The sequence below is a fragment of the Nelusetta ayraudi genome, unplaced genomic scaffold, assembly GCF_046127955.1.
Source record: "Nelusetta ayraudi isolate G7.1 ecotype Tasmania unplaced genomic scaffold, CSIRO-AGI_Nayr_v1 ptg000175l, whole genome shotgun sequence".
In the NCBI taxonomy this organism is placed as follows: domain Eukaryota; kingdom Metazoa; phylum Chordata; class Actinopteri; order Tetraodontiformes; family Monacanthidae; genus Nelusetta; species Nelusetta ayraudi.
In genome coordinates, this window is record NW_027466224.1 from 1,425,001 (window position 1) to 1,449,281 (window position 24,281).

The 24,281-nt window shown below is 49.7% G+C and overlaps 1 protein-coding gene across 1 annotated transcript in view; it reads left to right on the forward strand.

Moving 5' to 3' along the window:
* Positions 1-24,281, forward strand: part of LOC142880930 (leucine-rich repeat and fibronectin type III domain-containing protein 1-like protein) — an 89,731-nt gene that overhangs the window by 21,399 nt on the left and 44,051 nt on the right. The window contains exon 2 of the mRNA XM_076014898.1: positions 23,590-23,860. Coding sequence (XP_075871013.1) covers positions 23,603-23,860 — 258 coding nt within the window. The 5' untranslated portion in view covers positions 23,590-23,602. The remainder of the gene's footprint in view (positions 1-23,589; positions 23,861-24,281) is intronic.

The following is a 24,281-nucleotide window of genomic DNA, read 5'->3' on the forward strand; positions in this document are numbered from 1 at the left end:
AATAGATTTTATTCATATATATATATTTATATATAAGTAGATTTTTTTAGTAGAAGAGATCAGCCTTCTCTTTCTGGTCTGAAACTACCTTGATTGAACTACCAGCCGTCTCTCCTCTTTGCAAGCGGTGTAGTTCCAGAATACTAAATCGCCATCATCATCTCAGGCAGTGGCTTCAACTTTTTCCCTGTGGCTAAAGTGAGAAGTATTCTGAGAACCGCTGCTTGTTTGCTTGTACAAGCGGAGGAGACGCTCCGCTTGCTAACACATGCTAATTCTGGAGCTAAGGAGGTAAAAGTAGAAGTACAAAGCCTCCACTTCCCCCCTCCTTCTTTACACGCCTGCCGTCGCTCTACAGAGGAACGGTGTTCGGGACGATACTGAAATGGTTTCAGAGCAACAAAAAAAAAAAAAAATAGTAAGAGGGAAAAAAATTCATGTGCTTGAGTGCAACTTTCCAGGAGTCTTTTCTCGTCTTTGTGATTTATTTATTTTTTCACATTTTGCTTCTATCGTTGCGCTGAAGTCTGCCCACTGCGGTGCCTCCTTTGTTTCTCCACTACTCCTCCACTTAGTCACCCCCCCCCTCTCTATAGCTGTGTTTCCATGACAGTTTTTTGCAAAATAAAAGCCATATTTCTAAAATTTCGACAAAGTACGATTGCGATTTGCAGGTGTTTCCATTGAATGGTGTGAAGCTCATCGGCCGTAATTCTGGTCAGATCTGGCCCAGTGGGGCGCCACCATGAGGACGGAGGTGGAAGCATTTTGCCATAATTCCGGCTCCTCCTCCGTCCAATCATGACGCACCATTTTCACTGGTGTCAGCCAACTGGTCACGTGACACGCGATATTCCTCTATATGGATACGTGTGAAAAACCACCTCACGTCAAAACCTTTGAGTCATATTGGAGAGCTTTTTCCATCACCAGCTTTCATGGCCATATTCAGGTTTGGCACAGTTCTCAAGGTGATGGAAACACAGCTTCTCTCTCTCTCTCTCTCTCTCTCTCCTCCTTCCCCTCCTCCTGGTTCTCCTCCTGCTTCCCCCTCCGCTCCCTGCGTGGGAAGGATCGAACTCAGGAAGTCAAACTCAGTCACTGGCGGGAAAACACGGCCGTGTGCGTGCGATGCGGTGCCATTTGCATAATGGCTCACGCTTCCCTCCAGAAAACACACAGCGAGGCTGCGAGCGCCGATTAGTGCTGCCTGCTAATGAAGAGGCTTCACACCGTTCCCAGGGACGGAGGGAGAGAGAGAGGGAGGGAGAGAAAGAGAGAGGGAGAGAGAGAGAGAGAGAGGGAGAGAGAGAGAGAGAGAGAGGGAGAGAGGGAGAGAGAGAGAGAGAGAGAGAGGGAGAGAGAGGCGGGGATAACATCTGCAGTGTTACTTCCTGAAGTGTGACCAGCTAACACAAGGGTGGGGGTCGGGGGGGGGGGGTGTATTGTGATCTATGGCTGCGCTAGGAGACGATATGCGCCAGCCAGAGGATGTCACGCTTGTTTCGTTTTGTTTTGTTTTGTTTTTGTTGTTGTTTTTGTTTTTTTCACGTGAGGTAAATTGGGATAATCCACTTTGTTTTCCGCAAACATTCTGGAATGGCTTCCGAAGCTGCCAAGTCTAAATCTGAGAGCGAGAGAGCGTTCCAGTCGAGCTTCACAAGCACCTGTATGTGTTGTCGCTCGTGCCGCTCGGTGGTGGCGAAGGCACAACAACACAAGCACAGCGGGAGGCCTCGGCAGGAACGTCAGAGCTCGGCGGATTTGACAAGAGGGTCAAACTGGGAATGTTACCGCCGGTGAAATTCCGTGGTGTTAAAGGTCCAGCGTGGAATAGCTGAGGTTTTTATATTGGTAAAAGCTTAAACGTGTGCCCAAAAAACACACTAATGAAAGTGTATACTCACAGTGCGATCCCAGTAATAGACAGCGATGGACCAGTCAGGGTCCCAGTGCTCCCAGTCAGCTGCCATCCTGCACCAGCATATTTCTAAGGAAGCCTTCTGTGGACAATCCAGCTGCCTGTCAGCAGAGCGTTATAGTGGGAGTGATGGCATCCTCAAATCAACCAACCAATCAGGAAGAAGAAGGTGGAGCAGGTATCCAGGTGTGGGTGCACAGGGCCACCATAGTTGACTGGCAAGCTTGGGAGAGGGAGGGAGGGAGAGTGAAAGAGGCTGCAATCTGAAATCTAACCACTTAAAATCGACACACTTGTTGAAAAAACTTTTCCTGCTCTTGAACGCCTCTCTATGTCACACTGGCTTGCCAACTAAGACACCAACTACCAAAAACTACACCTTCTGCGTCCCTCGACCGGTCGTCAACTTGCTCCTGCTACTGAAATGAACCCCGTCAGATTTTCATCTACTCTCTATGTCACAAATCGACCTGATTGTCATAGTAGCACTGCCTCTGCACACTCGTCACTGCTTGACGGCTAAAAACCACCTCCCCTGCTATCTAGCGCTAGCTGCGAGGGGCTAGCCAATCACAGGGGAGCGGGCGGTCACGCAGTCACGAGTCACGCAGAGATGCTATCTGACGTGCGCAGCCACAGAACAATTTGCTCTTGCAGCTTCCAGTTTGTTGTTTCCTGGCGGCTGTCGGCAATGTTGTTGTGACCAATAGGGACCCGGCTACAAAAGGCAATTAAAGAAATGGAAAGAAGAAAATAGACAATAGCAGGAATGCTGCTTGGGTTGCCAGGTCCCGTGTCGGAGGAGGGTGTGGTAACTCATACCACACCCTCCTTTTCATCAGCACAGCACAGGAAGAGCTCCCTGTGCAGCGTCGAGACCGGCGACTGAGTTTCCCCACCATCACGTTATTTTCATGTCGTTTTTTTGGGGGGGCTTTTATTTGCGTTCCCCCCCCGGTGGCTGCGGACAAATTGTAAAAACGGAGGCTGTTTACGCCGCAGTTGTGGGAATTTTGGCAGAATCCGAGGCTCCGTGTCTGCTGAGCGGCAGCGGCGCTTCAGGGACGACGGAAGCTAACAATCCCAATTTATTTGATATGAAGAAAATTCTATCTGAGGGACTTTTCTCCCCCCCCCCCACCGTCAGTGTGACAGCACAACAAAGACTCGCCAGGGACCCGCAACCTCAAATAAACCTCCAACCTCCAAAACCGAGCAAGCAAAACTGATTGGAACCTTCAGGGAGCACAGGGCCGCCTGCTGGCTGGAGGGGGGCGGGGCGGGGCGGGGCCACCACTTTGATTTTCCTCTCCGTTCCAATTTAGATGCCAGTGAATGCTTGAAGATTTTCTTTTCTTTTTTTTAAGACCTGATCAGTTTTAATTAAATGTCTTTGTAGTGAAAGTGAGATGGGGGGGGGGGGGCTGAGGGGGGTTCATACATCTGTGGTGTGCTGTGCTTCTCCAAGTGTGACCGGCTAACACAACAGTGAGAAAACCATTTGCGGTGAGGAGAGGATGAGAGCCGGAGAAGGTTGAGCTCCTTATTTCATACACTGATATGAAATAAGGAGCTCAATACACACACACACACACACATACATATATACATATATATATATATATATATATATATATATATATATATATAAATATATATATATATATATATATATATTTATATATAGCCTATAGCTTCTTTGAGGCGCAGAGCTGTTGTTGCCTGTAGCTGAGTTTCCATGGCAGTTTTTCGCAAATAAAAGCGATATTTCTAAAAGTACAATTGCAATTTGCAGGCATTTCCATTTAACGGTGTCTCTCTTGCTAGCGACAAACCAGCATCTCAATGCTGAATATTAATAAGCACCGTCTTTTCATCGAGGCCTTCGTGGAGGCCGCCTTGATTGAGTGGAAACTTGAGGAGTATTCAAAGCAGGATTGTGGTGGGAAAGCCAATATTTTTTTTTTGACTCTATCTGATTCCACTGGCGAAGTCGTACATTGTGTTGTATATATATATATTTTTTTTTTTCCCATGTACGATCGTCACATCAGAGCTGTGGTGCGACGGTGCCAAGACTTCGCTGGAAGCACTTTGCTGTCAGTCGTGCAATCACAACGAGGAGTTTTGAGCTCCTGCAGATGTGTGTGAACGCGTCATACTTCTTCAGACATTTTTCTTGTAGGAGGGTCAAGGCAGCCTGGTGCAGCCCGTCTCCCACTTGAACTCCACTCCATCCCTTCCTTCCCTCCTTCCTTCCTTCCCTCCTTCCCTCCTTCCCTCCTCCCTCCTCTCAGCGTGTCATCCGTGCGAGTGCGAAGCCGCTGGGCTAAAAATATCCCAGCAGCCTTTTGTCTGATTAACACCACGCCGCCGATGTCCCCGGGTGTCGCCGCTTGTTATCGCGCCACATCTTTTGCCATTTGCTCGTCATTTGTCTTGGTTTAATGTAACCTGAGGCGCGAGTGTCGCGCGGAGAGAAATGTCACGCGACACATAAATAGCGTGCGAGAAAGAAGGTGGAAACGGTGCATTGTTAAAAAAGTTGTGGGATTTTTATGCAGAAAACTCAACTGACGCTGAACTTTTTTCTGCAATTGTGCGACTGCGCAACTGAGATCAGCGGCGGGCCGTGCATTTCACAGCTGGGCCTTCAGTGCCTGAACTAATACTCCTCATAATACCATCAATACTGTCAACGCCCAGAGATAAATGGTGATTTTTTTTTTCATGCACGAGTCAACAAAGTTTTAATGCATCCGGCAAAAGTCAACATGAGAGGTCAAATAAGTTTGTCCAACAAACTGCATCGTTTCACGTAAGACACCGATGAGACACAAAACATACTGTTCGATAAAAATAAAAGTCAATCATTTGCATTTTATTTTGGAGGCCATGAATTTCAAACACATTATTTGCTTGTAAAATTTGCAGACGATTCCGTTTCTCCTCCTGCTGTCATCAGAGCTCTGGGTTTAGTTCAGTCTGTCTGGCTCTCACCAGCTCTTATCCAATCACGGTTCAGCATGAGAGCAGCTAGCTTGGCCTGGGGCATCACAGACTGGAGATGTGATTGGCTATCGCAGCTGACGGTGGTGCGTTCACTGACAGCCAACCAGGAGGCAGCGGTGTTGATCCTGAAGGCCTCGGGCAGATTTCGTGGAACCTGACAACACAAAGCTAGCTGGAATATGATTGGATTAAAACTCTACCTTGATATACAGCGGTGGAGGCAGCGCAACCTAGTGGATATTGCATGATGTGAGAAGAACAAACCATGCAGAATAACTTTGTTGTCATATTTCCGGGAAAACGTTCTTTTCTAAGAACATTTAGGCCAGCAGTGAAGCCTTTCCGGCCCTGACGGCGCCCCCTACTGGCTGAAATGCTGTATTTGACTTCCGTCCGCTCATCTGCCAGCAGAAAAGCTGCTCAGTGAAGGTGCTGAATATCAAATCTTGACCCCTGGTTGTCACATCCATGATTCTGTTGTGCCATTGTCATGGACAGACCCACTGATGTGCATCTGATCAGCAGGCAGCAGGTTCAGGCCCTGAGTGTCTTGGTCTGGTCGTCACTGACTGAGGAGAACGAGTTCTGAAGAAGTGGACTTCAAAGTTCACTGACCTGCAAGTCTTCCTTTGAACCCGAGGGCAGAATGTTTTCCTGGTTGAAAGGCTTGTGTGTAACGCCCTCCCTCACCCAGCCAGCCCCAGCCAGCCCCAGCCCCAGTCAGCCCCAGCTAGCCCCAGTCAGCCCCAGCCTCAGCCACAGTCAGCCCCAGTCAGCCCCAGCCAGCCCCAGCCAGCCCCAGCTAGCCCCAGTCAGCCCCAGCTAGCCCCAGCCCCAGCCCCAGCCCCAGCCACAGTCAGCCCCAGTCAGCCCCAGCCAGCCCCAGCCAGCCCCAGCTAGCCCCAGTCAGCCCCAGCCTCAGCCACAGTCAGCCCCAGTCAGCCCCAGCCAGCCCCAGCCCCAGCTAGCCCCAGCCCCAGCCAGCCCCAGTCAGCCCCAGCCTCAGCCACAGTCAGCCCCAGTCAGCCCCAGCCCCAGCCAGCCCCAGCTAGCCCCAGTCAGCCCCAGCCCCAGCCAGCCCCAGCCAGCCCCAGCTAGCCCCAGCTAGCCCCAGTCAGCCCCAGCAAGCCCCAGCCCCAGCAAGCCCCAGCCCCAGCCCCAGTCAGCCCCAGCCCCTGCCCCAGTCAGCCCCAGCCCCAGTCAGCCCCAGTCAGCCCCAGCCAGCCCCAGCCAGCCCCAGCCAGCCCCAGTCAGCCCCAGCCCCAGTCAGCCCCAGCCCCAGCCAGCCCCAGCCCCAGCCCCAGTCAGCCCCAGTCAGCCCCAGTCAGCCCCAGCCAGCCCCAGCCAGCCCCAGCCAGCCCCAGCTAGCCCCAGTCAGCCCCAGTCAGCCCCAGCCCCAGCCAGCCCCAGCCCCAGCCCCAGTCAGCCCCAGCCCCAGCTAGCACCAGCCCCAGCCCCAGTCAGTCCCAGCTAGCCCCAGCCCCAGTCAGCCCCAGTCAGCCCCAGCCCAGTCACCCCCAGCCAGCCCCAGCCCCAGCCAGCCCCAGTCAGCCCCAGCCTCAGCCACAGTCAGCCCCAGCCCCAGCCAGCCCCAGTCAGCCCCAGTCAGCCCCAGTCAATCCCAGTCAGTCCCATCCCAGTCAGTCCCAGCCTCAGCCACAGTCAGCCCCAGTCAGCCCCAGCCAGCAAGGCTCTTGCTCAGGTGTCTCTTTGGAAATCTATCGCTTCACATCGTTCTTCAGTTTCTTTCAATGTGTTTCAGAGGTTTGTGTTTCTGAAACAACTTCAAACCTGGAAAGGAGAACACTGTTCCGCCGCCGCCACCGCCGCCGCTAACCCAGCAGCTAGCACTTTGAAATAAGGCTGCACAAGCCCTCATGTTTTAATGTCAGCGCAGCACTCTCTACTTATTTCAATTTGAGCAACTTTTCAATATTAGGTCAGAATTCAACACTGTGTGCACAACTTAACAGGGTGCAACCAGACACAGCACATTTCTGTCATTCTACCTTCTTCTCCCCACAGCAGCACGTTGTCCTCCATTCAATACAAACACATTTTAAACTATTTCACTGTCTCAAGTGCAGCTTCACATTTAGTTACTTTGGCTGAGTTTGTTGAACTCAAACAAATATCTTTTATGCAGCTTCAACATTCCAAGATGCTCTTTTCTGCTGAACTTCCCGTCTTCGCCCTGCTTCGCTGCTTCATTCGTTTACTTCCCCTTTTTCCCATGAATGATTTGTGAATATGTATTTATCATTTGGCCAAACTGTTTATCCAGCTGCAGTCTTTTCTTCCGTGGCCTCCGCTTGGCGGTGAATCGAGGAGATTTCGAGAGTTCCACGCCTTCAAGGCCGCGTTTGGAACGTCGGCTCGCGTCTTCCTGAAACGTCGTTCGCGACGGCGCTTTGTTTGCTTGTTCGCGACTCGCTGTTTGTCGGACTGCTCGTGGCGCTAATGCGTCTGATCCGTCGTCAGCAGCCCGTCAGGAGGCGACGCGGCGAGACGAGGACACCGCTCGCCGTCGATGGGGCTCTCTTTGTGCCCGCCGTGTCGCCGTCCTCCCCCCCCCCCCTCTCGTCCTCCCGCGCTCCTCCCCTCTGCCGCCTCGCTCCCATTGACATGCTAATCCTCTTGTCAACAACAAACAGCCGCCTGTGTTTGTGGAAGCAGCAATAAGCTCGAGCGGTTGCGTGCGCGCAGACGCGCTTATCTTTGCCGCTCTGCGCGCCTCCCGTGCCCTCGCCGGCGCCGCCGCCACCGCGCACTTATTTAAACTCATTTTTGTACTCGAGCGCTGTATTTTTTATTTTTTTATTTTTTATCAAAAACACGTTCGCCGTCTGTTTTTATCGCCTCCAAATGGTCACAATTGCAGTTTGTGTTAAATGCTCCACTTGTTAAAGGTCCAGTGTGGAAAATGTTTACTTGATTTATGATTTTTAAATTGGTAAAAATTTAATATTGCGGTCGACAAATACTTTAATAACAGTGTGTAATTGCAGTACAGGGAGTCATTTGGTTTTCCTCCCCTTAGAACGGTTCTCATACGTATGTGGAGAATCTCCACAGATCAATAAGGCTCCCAGTGCTCCCAGTTAGCTGCCTGACAGCAGAGAATTTGCTATTTAGGCTGAACACTAGGGGGCGTCCTCAAACAAACCAACCAAGAGGAAGAAGGTGGAGCAGGTATCCAGGTATCCAGGCCACTGTAGTTCACCGGCAGGCTTGAGAGAGGGAGAGAGAGAGAGAGAGAGAGAGAGAGAGAGAGAGAGAGAGAGAGAGAGACGCTGCAATCTGCAATGTAACCACTGGATGTCGCTGTTTCTTCTTCAAAATCTCACACTGGACCTTGAACAAATGTGAAAGCTTGACATGCTGATGATGACAACCTGCTACACAAGTCACACACATGTAAACAGTCACCGTGACGTTGTTGCGCTCTTCTCTCGAGGTTTTGTGTGAGTTTATCAGTTCTGTGACAAAATTGTTTGCCGAGCAGCAAAATCACACACAAAGAAGGAGTTTGAGTCCAGCAACTTTTTGTGCACGTCTTTTTTTTTTTTTTTTTTTCTAAGATTGAAAAAGTAGCAGGAACAAAATCCGTCTTAAGCCGAATTAAATTCCCACCCTTGGGTTTAAGGAATGAGTCATCTGGAGGGAAAATAATTGTCAAGTATTTGGAAAATTGTTTTTGTTTTTTTTTGTTTTTTTTTGTGAATCTAAAATGTCGCTGCTCACAGAACTGCCTCGGCACAAAAAGCCACAACTCCCACCGGACGGCGTTTCAGAAGTGTCCAGCAGCTGGCGCCGCGAGATCACATGACCGTGTGATCGCAGCAAAAGCCATTACGAGCCCACGCAAGAACTGAGCGACAACAATTATTGAATCGAATCACCACAAACTGAGGTGCTTGATATCAATCAATCAATCATTGTTAGTGCAGCCCAGGTTTGCAGATACAATTTGCCCGACGGCCTCTACATGTTGTGCAGGTGCAGCAAACTTGACCCTTTCATCCTGAAACCAGGCGGGAAAAACATCTGAAAAAAAAAAAGTCAGTTCATAACTGGGATGGATTCTCATACGCTACTTATCAGTGGAGACAAAGTCCATCCAGTCCTCTGGTTCAGCAGAGTTCCCTGGCGCTAGGCTAGCACAAGTCAATGGTTTCTGCTAGCCTGCCAATAAAAAAACAGTCTTACCCACTCCGCAGTGCAACAGAGTTACGGCGCCAGACTATCAATGTCAGCGTCTGTTTTGGCAGAATAATGTTGGACATAAAACTGCGAGAATTTGGACTTTGCTGTGTTCAACAAGCTGCACCGGAAAGACAAAGAGCCGCTGGTCTGGCTAATATCAGTGTGCAGCTCCAGGAGCCCTACTGCCAACTAGTGGACGTGTAACCACACTGCTGCTGAGACACTGCTGCTGCTGCTAGGAGACTGCTGCTGAGACACTGCCGCTGAGACACTGCTGTTGCTGGGACACTGCTGCTACTGGGACACTGCTGCTGAGACACTGCCGCTGAGACACTGCTGCTGCTAGGACACTGCTGCTGAGACACTGCTGCTGAGACACTGCTGTTGCTGGGACACTGCTGCTACTGGGACACTGCTGCTGAGACACTGCCGCTGAGACACTGCTGCTGCTAGGACACTGCTGCTGAGACACTGCCGCTGAGACACTGCTGCTGCTGGGACACTGCTGCTGCTGGGACACTGCTCTCTCAGAATGCCACACGATGCAGGGGTGGTTTTATTTGAAATTGAGGTCCAGTAAACAAAATTCCGAGCCCCACCTTTAATTTCTCATTTAATCAGTCAGATAAAACCAGCCTGAGGCTGAGCCATTAGTGCAGCCGCTTTAGTGTTTGTATCCCCCCTGCTGCATGCAAACCCAGGCCAGGCCTGATAGGCAAATGCGGCTCCTCAATGGGGCCCTTGTGGTCTTGACGCAGCAGTTTCCGCCACGGCGAAGCTGCGATTAGAGAGGCAAACTTCTGCAGCGGACTGAAGCTCAGGTGCTGCTCTTTGCTTTATGGCTGCCGCAGTCAGTGTCACACTGCGGCCACACTGCACTCCTGCCTTCATCAGCACAACACAAACCTCAACCACACAACTGCACACTGTTGTTGTGTCTCACTGACAGACATGTGTGTGTCATGGACATGGACATTGACAACAAGCATTCGTGGTGTCCATGGTTTCCAATGCACAACATTGCATTATTGTACACTGTAAATGAAAATAAAGTTAAAGTCCCGATGATTGTCACATCCCCAAGGATGCAAAATTTGCCCCCCCCTCACATTTGACCCATCGTCCCCTGAGGCAACTGGTGGGCATCCGTGGTACTGCGCCCCGGGAATCATTGGCTGATCCAACCCCACAATTCCAACCCCAAATACTGAGGGCCGAGCAGGGAGGCAATGGGGACTATTTTTACAGTCTTTGGTCCGACCCGGCCGGGCATGGAACCCACAACCTACCAGGCCGGCCACTCTGCCGCTAGACCACTGAGCTGGACCTTGGGTTTGGTGTCCTTCAGGAACTGTTGGACCAATTTCAATGGATGCTTTGGGTTTCTGTCTTGCCAGCTTTTGGAGGTGGAAGACGGGAGGATGGTCGAGTGAGTGCTGCAATCTAAAATCTGACCACTAGATGGCAGAATTTTACACGCTGTACCTTTAAATAACTTATGGAAAAATGGCAGATCCCTCCCTTCTAATCATTTATTAACCCGTGTGGTGTGATTATGAATCTTTAGAACATGTCTTGTGTCACTTTATGGGAGCATCACAACTCGCTTGTGTTGGATTAAAGCGTGGAGCTTCATGGAAGGCGTTATCAGAGTTAGCTATCATGCTAATAAGGACCGAGGGGGGGGGGAAATCACTTGGGAGTTCATTTTTTGGTGATTACTTTTTGCAGTAGTTAAGCCGTCGCAAATGCAAATTCGCGCACGCTAATGCGTACACACAAGCCAGCGCACACTCACTCACATCCTCTCCTGCGAGCTGATTGGTGTTTCAAATACAGTCTGGTTTTGTTTTTTTTGTTGTGCTTGTTTGTTGTTTTTTTGTTTTTTTTTGCAGATCTGCACTGTGATTCATGGATTATGTAAAATTATTCAAGATGGGCTCCAAAAGACAGCCATGCATGCAAAAGCACGCACGCAGACACATTTAAAACACGCACGCAGCAGGCTGCACAAACAGCGCTAACACTCAGATTTAACTTGTAAAATTATTTAAATGCATTCCTTCAGACAAGCACATGATTGGATTGAGTTTTTAGCATCGCACGCATGCACGCACGCACGCACACACACACACACACACACACACACACTCACGCACACACACACACAAATTTGTGACATTCAGAAAAATAATTAAGCACCGTCAAACAGCATCACACGTAGACACAACGTGCACTTTGCGTGCAGTTCTTTGTCGTCGTTTCTTGAATCTTGAACACACACACACACACACACACACACACACACACAGTTGTATTGCGAGGGAGTGTGTGTGTTTCATGTGACCTTGCCTTTGCTCCGGTGTCACACAGAGACGGAGATGAGACCCAGAGATCTCACTGATGACTCTGATTGTCTTCATTCAACCGCGGGACACACACACACACACACACACACTATCGCATTCCTATCATGCGCACACACACACACACACACACACTTGCGCTGTGGCAACCCGTCGGCGATGTAAAAACTTCTGCCAGCCCCTGGAGTCTCCTCAGCGACAATCTGAAAGAAAGCTTCCAGCCGTGGAGGCTCCACAGAGCGAGCTCAGGGTAAACAAGCCAAACCCCTGCAGTCACACAAGCGGCTGCAGGTGTGCGCATGCACGGCAACATACGTGCGAGCGCCTCATCTGATCGGGCTGATGACTGGCAGCGCTACAACAGACGGCAGAGGTGGCGACAGATGTCACAGTCTGTACGTTCTGGTGAAAGTTGAAGCACGGATTGAACTTCTTTACACCACCAGCACCCCCCGGAGGCCAAAGAACCACCAGGTCACGGGTGGAGATGCTCCACCGCCATTGATTACACTCAGAGGCGGAGTCAGAGGGAAGGTGACCCGGGGTGAAATCTGATTGGACACCCCGACCGCCACCCCTAAACTGTAACTGGCTCAGAGTGGTAGTTTGACGTTGAAGACCACGAGCTCAGTGACCTTCGTGATGGATCCTCCGTCAACCTCCGCTGGGCTGCGCAGCCTCCACGGCCTGAAGATTCTGGTTCTGTTTTCTTCAGCTGTTACTCACAACGTCGGTGTCAGATTTCTAAATTTAAACGCGGCACGATAGACCTGCGTTTGCGTCAACTCCCAATCATGCAACATATCACAGGTTGGTGTGCAGTGCGTGGAAGTGTTGATTACGCCGTCGTGGGCGCGTATGGCTCAGAAAAGTCTGAAAGTTCTAGATGATTAACTCAAACGACGAGGATGGGAAACAGTTGAAATAAGGTCTGCATTAGCGTCAGATTGTGGGATCCGCATTGCGGTAGATTTCAATGAAAAATAGATTGACATATTTGTGACAGATGTTGAGAGGAGGCAGAGCTGCAGGTAGTGGAGGTTAAAATGTAGACGTTCTCTTTGGTCTTTGGGAGTGACCAGAGTGAACAGGATCTGCAAGGAGAACATCAGAGGGACATCAGAGGGACAAGGCGTGTTTGATGTTCTGGAGATAAAGTCAGAGGAGCCAGACGCAGATGGTTTGGGGATGCGTACAGAGGAGGGAAAGAGGTGAATATCTGGGTGGAAGGATGCTGAGGTCAGAGCCGCCAACCTTTGGGAAGACCACAGAGGACATTTGTGGATGTAGTGACAGATGAAGTGGAAGCAGCTGGAGTGAACAGAAGAGGATGCAGAGGACAGAGTGACACAGAGGCAGAGGATTTGCTGTGACCACCACTGATCTCAGAACTCTCATGAAGTTTACATTCTCTCACATGAAACGTCCTCCTGGACAGCGACAGGTCCTGGCAGACCAGTAAATACTTTTAACCCTCCCAGACTCCCTCTGATTGGCATCATTTAAAAAGCAAGGAGTGGACGAGGCTGTGACTCCGGTCCACCACATTTCATTCTAATCGGTTTAGAGAGAGAGCCATGCTGCTCTTGGTGGACTTTGATTCATCTCCACCAAACTTAGCATGATTAGCTTCTCTCACCTCTCTGCTACGCTGCATATCCAGGAGCTGATACAAATAGGAGCGTGTTGCACTATGGCTGTGTCTCAATTCAGGGTCTGCACCCTTCTGAGTATGCATTTGAAAGGCTTGTCCCAAAAGTCCGAAGGACGCTCCAAATTCGTACTCGGAATGTGCCCTCGTTTTAGCCCATTCCAAGGCTACACCGCTACTATCCTTCACGTCCTTCTGTATCCCAGGATGCTTTGCGTGCTGCTGCAAAGCATCCTGGGATCCTGGGAAGTCAGCTGAAATTAGCGCCATCTACTGGCAAAGACACGACGTATAAATTTAAGTATTGAAATTTCACATCAAATATTCAGTTTTTAACGCAGGGTTTTTACTTATTTGAACATCCAACGCCATCGTTAACCCTAACCCTACCAGGGTTGGCCAGCAGGAGGGAACGGCGGTGACGCAACCAGGAAATACGCCGAAGGCTAGACCGTCCCGTGTGGTTACCGGGTCCTTGGGAGGACGCTTCCTTCAGACCGAGGACGCTCGTTTCGAAGGATGCAGACCCTGAATTGAGACACAGCCTCTTTTTAAAACCCATCGTCTTCTTCAATCTCACATCAAAGTTCTTCGCAATCAGTTGGAAAAAATGCCTTTGAAGTCACAAGTTGTCAGAGGAACGCAACCTGCGCCGGTGTTGGTGTTTGCCGCCGCTGCGTCAGAAGCTGTAATTGCTACGCTGAATGATTTCCATCCATGGCGTGAACTTGTTTTGCTGGGCTCGGTGGCTGGCGCTGATAATGCTATTCCTGTTTGTTTAGGAGATGAGCCGTTCCAGGGGGAGTCTGGGAAATGCAAATGGTGTGATAATGTCACCGGGGGGGGGTTCCTGAAGACTCATGGGATTATAGTCGTGCTGCTAATGTGGCTTTCGTCTCACTGCTGAAAGACAACGCTGTAAATGGGTCGGCATCCCCCCTTTTATTCAAAGCCACTTGTATTTCCCAGCATCCAATAAAAATAAAACTTGCACTCAATCCCAAAAATCGCAAACACAAAAACGGTTGAACTGCTTTTTAAACGGAGAAGAAACCGATGCGATGGCCCTCTAGTTTCTTGCCAATGACAATGGCAAATGCATTATTCAAACTTGTTTTCTCCATAATATCCCATGACAGACTGTTTCCTCCATCCATCTGCTGCTGCTCCGGCTCCTCTCTGTGGCCCCACCAGTCAAAAGGTGTCCAACCCCTGTGCTGAACTGCCAGAGCGGTGTTTTTCAGGTGTTATTGGGTTTTATATCTTAGCTGATAGCTGCTAACTGAAACTGTGACAGCTACAAACACAATAAGCAGGTGTGGCTGTTTTGCGCTGCCATCCAAACACTAAACTTCCATCACAATATTGGCTGCTGCCGTGTGTGTGCGGCACACAGCGAATGAATCACTGAGTGCAATCTCAGCATCAAACAGAGGCCACAGCCACAATGAGCTTTCTGAACAGAAGCCAAAAGCCAGGAGAGGAAAAAAAAAAAAAATCCCTGATTTAAGTGCGACGTGCACGATCAAAGGATTATTCCATTGAGGTTCTTTTTTTTTTTTTTTTTTTTTTTCCTTTTTAATGAAACGCAAACCCCATTTATTGGACTTTGATCTTTGCAGCCAGACACTCCACGCCAGACGAGCACTGCTGGGCCTCAGACTGCAGCATTAGCTTAGTTTAGACCTGGACGGGCTCCGTTAGCTTCCAGTTCCAGACTTCAAGAGGAACGCGTGTCAGATTTCATGTTTCCGAGACAAAGTTGTGAAGCTGGTTATGAAAGTGGTTGAAAGGTGACACGCTCTGCTGTTAATTTGCAAGTTTTAATTACCGCTGAAAGTTTTAATCCGTCCTCCTTTCTAAGATCACGTCATTAAACTTCCCAGTGTGATTAAAAGTTAATGGCCCTTCTCCTCCTGCTCCGTTCATCACAACGGTTCAGACCAGGTTATTTCTTCCTATTTAATAACTGAATGATTATTTGTATAACCCAACATAGTGTAGCGTAAGAGCACGTTGCCCTTCCTAACATCGCCTCGGCTCCGTTCTTACGGGTTTCCACTGAGCCCCATCCCGGTTCCAAGAGTTACCATCTCGGTTCCTGCTTCCTTGTGGCTCTCAGCGCGCTGACCGGGGACCACAGTGGTGACGGGGCACAGAGCAGGGCACTGATTGGCTCAGAGTTTGGACGAAAGCCGAGTGGGAGTCTTTCACGAAAAACCAAAACTGCCATTTTGCAATAGTATGCTTATGAAACTGTACCTGGGCGGACGAAGACCTGCGGGGGCGTTTTTGTTCTCAGTTCCAAAGAAAAAGCTCAAAGCTGGACGGATGGAGCGACACGCAATGAAAAAGTCCTCCTGGTCCGCAGCTGGAGGTGGTTCAGAAAAACAGGCTTGGGAGAAATAAAAAATTGAAAAAATGCTGAGCGATAAATTTTGATTTGTGTTTTCTTGTATTCTTAAAATGTGTCATTTCTTTCGAAACTGCCGAGGAACACAGCGATGTGAGAGCGTGAGTCCTTCTGCAACGGCCTGCATTTTCTTTTCCGTTTTAGATTCAATGCCTGCATTGAAAAGATTGAATCACATCTATGCAAATTGAAAAGCAAACATTTATAATGCACTTTTTCTCAAATCAAAAAGTTTAAGAAGAAGAAAAAGCTGTCATTTTGGACAACTAGGACTTTCGTTTCGACCCAACTCGCTTGGAACCGCGACCGACTAGATATTGAAATAGTACCTGGTACCAAAACCTCGTGGAGAAGCTCCAGAACGAAGTCGAGGCGCCGGTGGATTTGGCAGACTTGACGAACAAACAGCGAGGCAGCCGGTGTCGAGTGTAATGAGGCCGCCATGCGGCGCACAGCCAGAAAGCCAGCAGCTCAATAAGCGAAGAATCAATGAGCTCTGCGTTGAGGCGGGACGTGAGGCTGAGGCTCGGAGTGCCGGAGTGGCCGCAGCCCACCAAACACAACCTCTTCAGAGATTTCACATGGAAAAGATGCTTATCTTATAATGAGGTCCATAAATTCTTGTTCTCTCCCGCGAGTGGAGCTGGTGGACCCCCAGGGAGACTCGGAACCTCATTAGCACTCTGATACGTCTCCAGTGAACAACAGCAAATATCCCCACCTATCCCCGGCTTCCTCGACGACTACGCCTTCATCATTTGCGGCTTGCTGGACCTGTTGATTGTCCAGCTGCTGGATTTCAGTCCGTCTCCTGCGTGCGCACGTCTCGTCGTGTCATTGGTGGGAATGGCAGCGGCCCCGCCTTGATCAATACCAAAACCTAATACCAGAACCTCCAGATCAATACCAGAACCTCCTGATCAATGCCAGAACCTCCTGATCAATGCCAGAACCTCCTGATCAATGCCAGAACCTCCTGATCAACGGAGATAGCGGAGGTATTCCCATCCTGTACTTAGGTAAAAGTATGGATACTTGTGTAAAAGAATACTCTGGTAAAAGTACTGATTCAACTCCTTTACTCAAGTTAAAGTAAGAAAGTACACGTCCTAAAATGCACTAAAGTAAAAAGGTTCCATCAATGAAACAATACACTCATTGATGATTTAGCAAAAAAATTTAACTGTGACAAAAATAATGTGAGAAGTCTCGCAGACGTCTCGCAGGAACATTTTTACCAGCTTGGCTTCTCCTGATACTGCGTTTACTTTTCTCTCTCTCCTCTCATCAGTAATATTTATTTTCTACATGTTTATGTTTCTCTGTACTGAAAACGTACTGAACAGGACCTCCAAGCCAGGGCACTCAAAATACCATCCTCTTCATATTGATTTACACAACGCCATTGTTATCGAATAGCTACGCTTCAAGCAACGACAACAATACACTGAGTCCGACAACACAAACCACACATTGACTACACTGAATAAAACGTGTGACTTTTAAACACAAAAAGTAACGAGCTTTTTTTTTTTCTTTTTTTTTCCCCCAATGTAAGAAAATACAAATCTTTGCATTCATCTGAAAGAGAAATACTCAAGTCAACCACAGATACTTGGGTACAGTAACTACTGCAGTACTCGGCCCCTTGCCACTCGGCTGTGCAGTCATTCTGCACCAGCCACGGCCTCGTCGTCGTGCACCCCCCTCTGCAGATGTCACCGCTTATTATTGATTCCAATCCCATTTTCAAAGGGCAGCGTTGGTGTGGCAGCCGGCAGACGGTTGGCAGAGTGGCAGAGCTAGCTGACAGACAGACAGACAGACAGACAGACAGACAGCAGTCCTGTGGCAGACTGGAGCAGCATGGTCGGAGCTCACTTTGGCGTCCCTGCTGCGAGGAGCATGATGGTCAGTCTGGGATATGCAGGCTGGCATATGGCGGCAGGTTGGCAGCGACGCTTCCTGCAGCCGCTGGGAAATACGTCTCCACCTCGTGGAGTCTGGCAGAGGTCAAACTTTGGACTGTTTGGACGTAACAGTCGACCAAACTCATTTTTGACGAGCAACGGATCACGGTCCACGTGATTGTCCTCCGGCCGCCACCACAGGTGGCGCACTGGAGGTAGGCCGAGGCTGTTCAGTAGCTGAGTGTGGATGGTTGCTGCTGTGAGTGCCCAGCGTGGTGGGCCGTCCTTCGGGAGACGCTCCTCTCCTCAGCCTTTCCTGTCCTACACAAAAAAACTGTCTTTTGTGAGCGACAGCGTCTTGTCAGTAGTGTCATGACTTCATAGTTGATGTATTTTAGCGCTGCAACAGTGAGTTTCCCAATGTGGGATCAATAAAGTGCATCCATTCTATTCCACTCTACTCTTCCCAGCTATATTTATTTATTTATTTTCACAGACCTTTGGAGACCTGCCTTAGATCAAAAAGGTAATAACTGGTTTCTTCTGCCAAACTGAAAAAATAAATAAATTAAAAAAATTTAAAAAAAAATCCTGGCCTCTTTTTCCCGCTACCTCCGCTGCCCGGAACGACTCGTCTTGCTGTTCGCTGTCGTGAGGCGGCATCCAGACAAGCGGCCGCTGTGTGTCTGTACAGCGAGGGTGCGGCGGCGCTCGCTGCCTGGGTGAAATGCAGGAGAAGCCATGCAGGCTGGGGAAACCTCCAGTCTCCTTCACTTCCTTACAGTCGATACCGCCGCTGCTCCTCCGTCAGCCCACGCCACTCGCCTGGCACCGACCTCCTCCTCCTGCGCACCTCCGGCGCTCAAACAGCAGCGGGTGCACCCGGGTGTGCGCTGCGGCACAACGTCCCCACCTACTGGCAGGAGAAGGCATCGTTCCCTCCGTCGGCCTCGCTGGGTGTTGTTTTGTGTGGGACCGCGCGTTTCACACTGTGCGTCTGCGTTACCCTGACAAGGTGAAGAACCGCGTCAATAAATGTAAAAGAAAAAAAAAAGAAAAAAGAGCGCCCCCTTCTTCTTCACAAAGAGAAAAAACAAAAGCATTGTTCAGTCGCTCACAAGCCAAAACAGAAACAAACATTTTGAACAGCAAGAATTTCCTTTTTCCTTTTCTTATTCCTTCTCCAGTTCTTGTCAAAACGTCTCTCGGTTGACTTCCCTCTCGTCCTCCCCTCTCCTCTCCTCTCCTCTCCCCCCTCTCCTCTCCTCTACTCTCCTCTCCTCTCCTTTCCTCTCCCCCCTCCCCTCTCCTCCCCTCTCCTCTCCTCTCCTCTCCTCTCCTTTCCTCTCTTCCCCTCTCCACTCCTCTCCTTTCCTCTCCTCTTCTCCCCTCTCCTCTCCTTTCCTCTCCTCTCCTCTTCTCCCCTCTCCTCTCCTCCCCTCCCCTCTCCACTCCTCTCCTCCCCTCTCCTCCCCTCCCCTCCCCTCCCCTCTCCTCTCCTTTCCTCTCCTCTCCTCTTCTCCCCTCTCCTCTCCTCCCCTCCCCTCTCCACTCCTCTCCTCCCCTCTCCTCCCCTCCCCTCCCCTCTCCTCTCCTTTCCTCTCCTCTCCTCTTCTCCCCTCTCCTCTCCTCCCCTCCCCTCTCCACTCCTCTCCTCCCCTCTCCTCCCCTCCCCTCCCCTCCCCTCCCCTCTCCTCTCCTTTCCTCTCCTCTCCTCTTCTCCCCTCTCCTCTCCACTCCTCTCCTCCCCTCTCCTCTCCTCCCCTCCCCTCCCCTCTCCACTCCTCTCCTCTCCTCTCCTCCCCTCTCCTCCCCTCTCCTCCCCCCCTCTCCTCTCCTCTCCTCCCCTCGTCTCCTCTCCTCTCCTCTCCTCCCCTCTCCTCTCCTTTCCTCTCCTCTCCTTTCCTCTCCTCTTCTCCCCTCTCCTCTCCTTTCCTCTCCTCCCCTCTCCACTCCTCTCCTCTCCTCCCCTCCCCTCCCCTCCCCTTCCCTCTCCACTCCTCTCCTCTCCTCTCCTCTCCTCCCCTCTCCTCTCCTCTCCTCTCCTCCCCTCCCCTCCCCTCCCCTCTCCACTCCTCTCCTCTCCACTCCTCTCCTCTTCTCCCCTCTCCTCCCCTCTCCTCTCCTCTCCTCTCCTCCCCTCTCCTCTCCTCCCCCCTCTCCTCTCCTCTCCTACCCTCGTCTCCTCTCCTCTCCTCTCCTCTTCTCCCCTCTCGTCTCGTCTCCTCTCCCCCCTTCTCCTCTCCTCTCCTCTCCTCCCCTCGTCTCCTCTCCTCCCATCTTCTCCCCTCTCCTCTCCTCTCATCTCCTCTCCTCTTCTCCCCTCTCCTCCCCTCTCCTCTCCTCTCCTCTCCCCCCCTCCTCTTCTCTCCTCTCCCCTGTTGTTTTTTTTATTTATTTTTTCCTCCGACATGGAGCTGACCAGTCATAATGAGCTGGCACCTGAGGCGTCTTCTCCTTGTGTTCCGTGGAGCGCGGCACTCGAGACTGAACTGACGTGGGCAAGTGTGACAGCACGCGTAAATGAGATAAACAGCCGACTTGGTTGTCAGATCCTTTTCATGTTGTGAAGCGGCGGCGGCGGCGGCGGCATGGCAGCCACAGAGGGAGATGCACCGCTGAAGAGTCTCTGCAGTCTGCCCGGCAACGGCTGTTTATTCCACCATCCCCTCTGTTTCTCTGTTAGCCGGGAAGTGAAGTGAAGTGAAGTGAAGTCTCTTGATGGTTCCCACATTGAACTGTCAGCGCAGTCCTCCTGGAGGCAACAGCAGGAAGCACTGCTGCTGGTGAATTCCCTCTCACTACCACTCTGTCATTAAACAACCATACTGGTTCCTTCTGAGAGGCTCAGTGTGTAACATTTGGAGGAAGAAACAGCATCATCAAGTGGTTACACTTTAGATTGCAGCACTCTTTCACTAAGGTTTCCTTTGGGACTCCTTACCCCGCCTCTGCCGAGCTCGCCAGTGAACTACGGTGGCCCTGAGCACCCAAACCTGGATACCTGCTCCATCTTCTTCTTCTTCTTCTTCTTGGTGGGTTTATTTGAGGGCGCCCCCTAGCGTTCAGCCTAAATACCAAACACTGCTGTCAGGCAGCTGGATTGTCCACACCAGGCTTCCTTGATTTGATTTGATTTGATTTGATTTATTTATTTCGAACATGAAAGAAAATGAGAAAATGAAAGGGATACAAAAACCAAAACATACAAAGAAAAAAAAAATATAAAAAATAAAAAATAGGATAAGTAAACAAACACCAGTGAAATATACATTAAAATAATGTTATTCATGTCCGAAAAGGGGTAGGAGGAAGTAAAAACTTATATGTACCTACAAATGTACCTATAAATTGAGCCAAATTTTACACACTTTTTGGATTATTAATCATTAATGTCAGATGCACGGTGATAAAGGTGTTGTTGCTGTGGTGTCATCTCACCTGGTTTAGCCGTCCCATCATAGCTCCTCCCATTAATTCCAGCCGCCGTTTTTTTTACCAAGCCGGACTGAACGCTTGCGTACGTTAGCGCATGTGAAGCTCTGCCTCCTCCAGTAACTGTGTGTTGAGTTTGCAGTGTTCTCCCAGGGTTGTGCATGGGTTCCACAGTTTCACGACCCAGGTCACGACCCATCACTTGCAGCAGGTGGAGAACTGGTCCAGGGTTTGAATCTGTCCATCACGCGCCACCTCTCCCGTTCTCCATAGAAAATGAATAGGATCCACCCACACGTCCTGCATCCCTGGGTTTGGTGCGCGAGCGCCGTCACCGCACTCACAAGTCATCAAACTCCATCACAGCCTAAATTACATTTTACCTTTCAATATCCCGTATCTGTAATGACATGTCACTCAAGCTGGTCTGTCACTTTTACAGATATCACACTTTACACGCTGTCGTTTCATCACGTGTGGTCCACACGTGCGCCGAGAGAGGCCTGCAGGGAGCCGTGCACGCAGGAAATGTAGGGGGGAAACGATGCTAACGGAGACCAGGAAGAAAGAAATGATGCTGTAGGGGTGGAAGGAGGAAGGGTTCGGAGAGAAATGTACTTTCTGGGAGCAGAAGAGACAACAGGAAGTCACTGAACTGAGTAAAGACAAGGTTGACTTCTAGGTGGAGGGGGCCGATGGAATACTCGGGCGAGGAAGTAAATAAAATAAATGGATGCGAGATGCGATGCGGTTAAAAGAAGAGAGACGAAACGGAGCAAGAAGCCACAGCGACGGTGACGCGTGCGCTGCCTGGAACAAGAAGGAGATGCTCTCTATATTTTTTCCCCGACTGCACAAATTAAATCTGCTCTCATCACAGCGAGCCTCCCACTGCTGCTGCTGCTAAATCCCGCTACAAAATGATCCTCACAGATGGGTGTGAAATCTGAGCGTGAGCCATCCTTTAAAGAACAGATTAAACTTGCTCACTCATCTTTCAATTACCAATTAAAACATTCAGAATGTTCTCCGGCAGCCTGACTCCAAGGTCAGTCAGGGTGTTGTGGCTCGGTAGTTGGTGGTAGATATATACCAAATTTTGTTGTCCAGCACACACATACATATATGGATGACATTCAACAATATTTAAAAAAAATGTACCATCTGGTCAGACTGCTGCGCTTGAGAGACCGCAGATTGCTGCAGCTGCCTGGTCAAACACAGTAACCGTTAGGTTTCTAGAGTCCATGTATCCATTTAATGGCTAACTTACTTCAGCTGCCTGCACCAGGGAGGAGCCAGGATGGACAGGAACAGGTGTACGTACTTGTGTTGTACTGAGTCTTGGTCCCGAAACTGTTCTCCAAACCACTTTTACGGAGTCTCCCCTGGACCCGGACACACTTTGGTCTCTTGGTCTTGTCCTGGTCTTGTACATAATCGACTTGAGGGTCTTTCAAAAACCAGGTAAGCTGGTTCTGGCGCATATATTTCACAAACTGTGTTGTGTATATTTTGTCCCCCGTCTCTCACACTCGGTACGTTAGATGTTTTGGAGATGAAGCTCAATAATCCAGACCGAGGTGGTTTGCACAGGAGAGGGACAGGGATTATCTCAGTTGGAGGATTCTGGAAGTTCCTCCAAGATCCATGTTGAAGTTGGTTGGTGTTAGAGAAGAGGACATGCAGTTACGGTGAAGCCTACAGGGAAGAGTGAGACGATAAGGAAGTACTTGTGAATGGAGAGTCGGAGAACTCGGGTGACACTGAACCAGGGAAGAATTGGTGTTGTCTTCTCAGGACCAATGTGTTTGAAACCTTTGTCATGGTTTCCAGTTGTTGCTCCTCCACACATTTGTGTTGACGGTGCTCCACTCAATTACCCACTGACATTGAGCAGAGTGCTAGTTTAGAATTTCCACCAAGATTCCATCCACATTCTCACTCGATGACTTCCTTACATTGGCCCGTACACGCCGTTCCCTCTCCCATTATTCCGACAGACCTGCCATTATGTGTTCCGTGTCCATTGTGTTCCATTTCTCCGCAATCATCTCTCTCCCACTCAATCATCTCAGTCATATGAGCTTTGAGTGTGTTTGTGTGTCCACTGACACCTCTCACACTTTCCCGGCGGACTTATTGCTCCAGGCTCGCCTCCACTTCCCATTTCCTCTCCGCTTTCAAATGTATTCAGGGCTCCGGCGCGCCAACCCTTCAACAGCGAGAAATCGATATCTATAACATAAATATATTACTTTATTGTCTCGATTAGAAAAGCTGCTTTGGTCTCAATTTCATGCACGGAACCGTCCATGAAATTCAGGATGTGAGATGGACGAGTGAGCGGCACGTGCGCGTGTGTGTGCTCTGTAATGTTCCTTGGCGATTGTAATTACGGGAGCACGGTTCGCTCAATCGATGACGCAAAACCCATTTACTTTTCCCTCACAGGACAACTTACTCAGCAAAAGCCGAAATCAGCGTTGCTAATAAACTTTTAGGGCGCTAAACCCTCTTCTGGATTCATTTACGGGGTGTTTTATTTTGGAAATGTTTGTGCAAAAGATGGAACTCAATCAAAAACTGCTTTTAACGATCAACCGTTGGCCTAATTTTCTGTCCAGTTTGCGTTTCTGCCTGACAACCTAACGTCCTTTCTCTCCACGTTTCAGCCGCAGAACAGCCATGGACGCCGTCTCCTCGCTGCTCTGCCCTCTCCTCCTCTGCGCCCTGCTGTCCAGCCTCCCCTCCTGCTCACCCTCCATGCTGTGTCCAAAGCGGTGCACCTGCCAGAACTTGCTGCCGTCCTACACGGTGCTGTGTGCCAAGACGGGCCTTCTCTTCGTACCGCCCAACATCGACCGCCAGACGGCGGAGCTCAGACTGATGGACAACTTCATCACGACGCTCAGGCACCGCGACTTTGCCAACATGTCCAGCCTGGTGAGAGCTCAGCCGCCACAGCCTCTTTGAACTCACGCTCGCTTGGATTCCTCATGTCGTTTGGCATGCATTCCATGTGTTTGAGTCACGAGAAGAGACAATTTTTTTTTTCAAGTTTCCATTTTGAGAATAAAGTCAAAATTTTGAGATTAATGGGGAAATTTGGAGAATTAAGTCAACATTTCGATATTAAAGTCGCAATTTCGAGAATAAAGTCAAAATTTAAAAGTAGAAATTCCGTAATTAAAGTTAAAATTTCAAGATTAAAGTCAACGTAAATAAAAAAATAAAAACAAATTCAAACTTGGGATTGTCCAGGTTGATGGAGCTGGTCGTGTTCTTAGAATACCTGACTTTTCAATTAGAAAGGAATGAATCATTAGTTTGCTGCAATCTCTGTAATACACTAATTAATAAACGA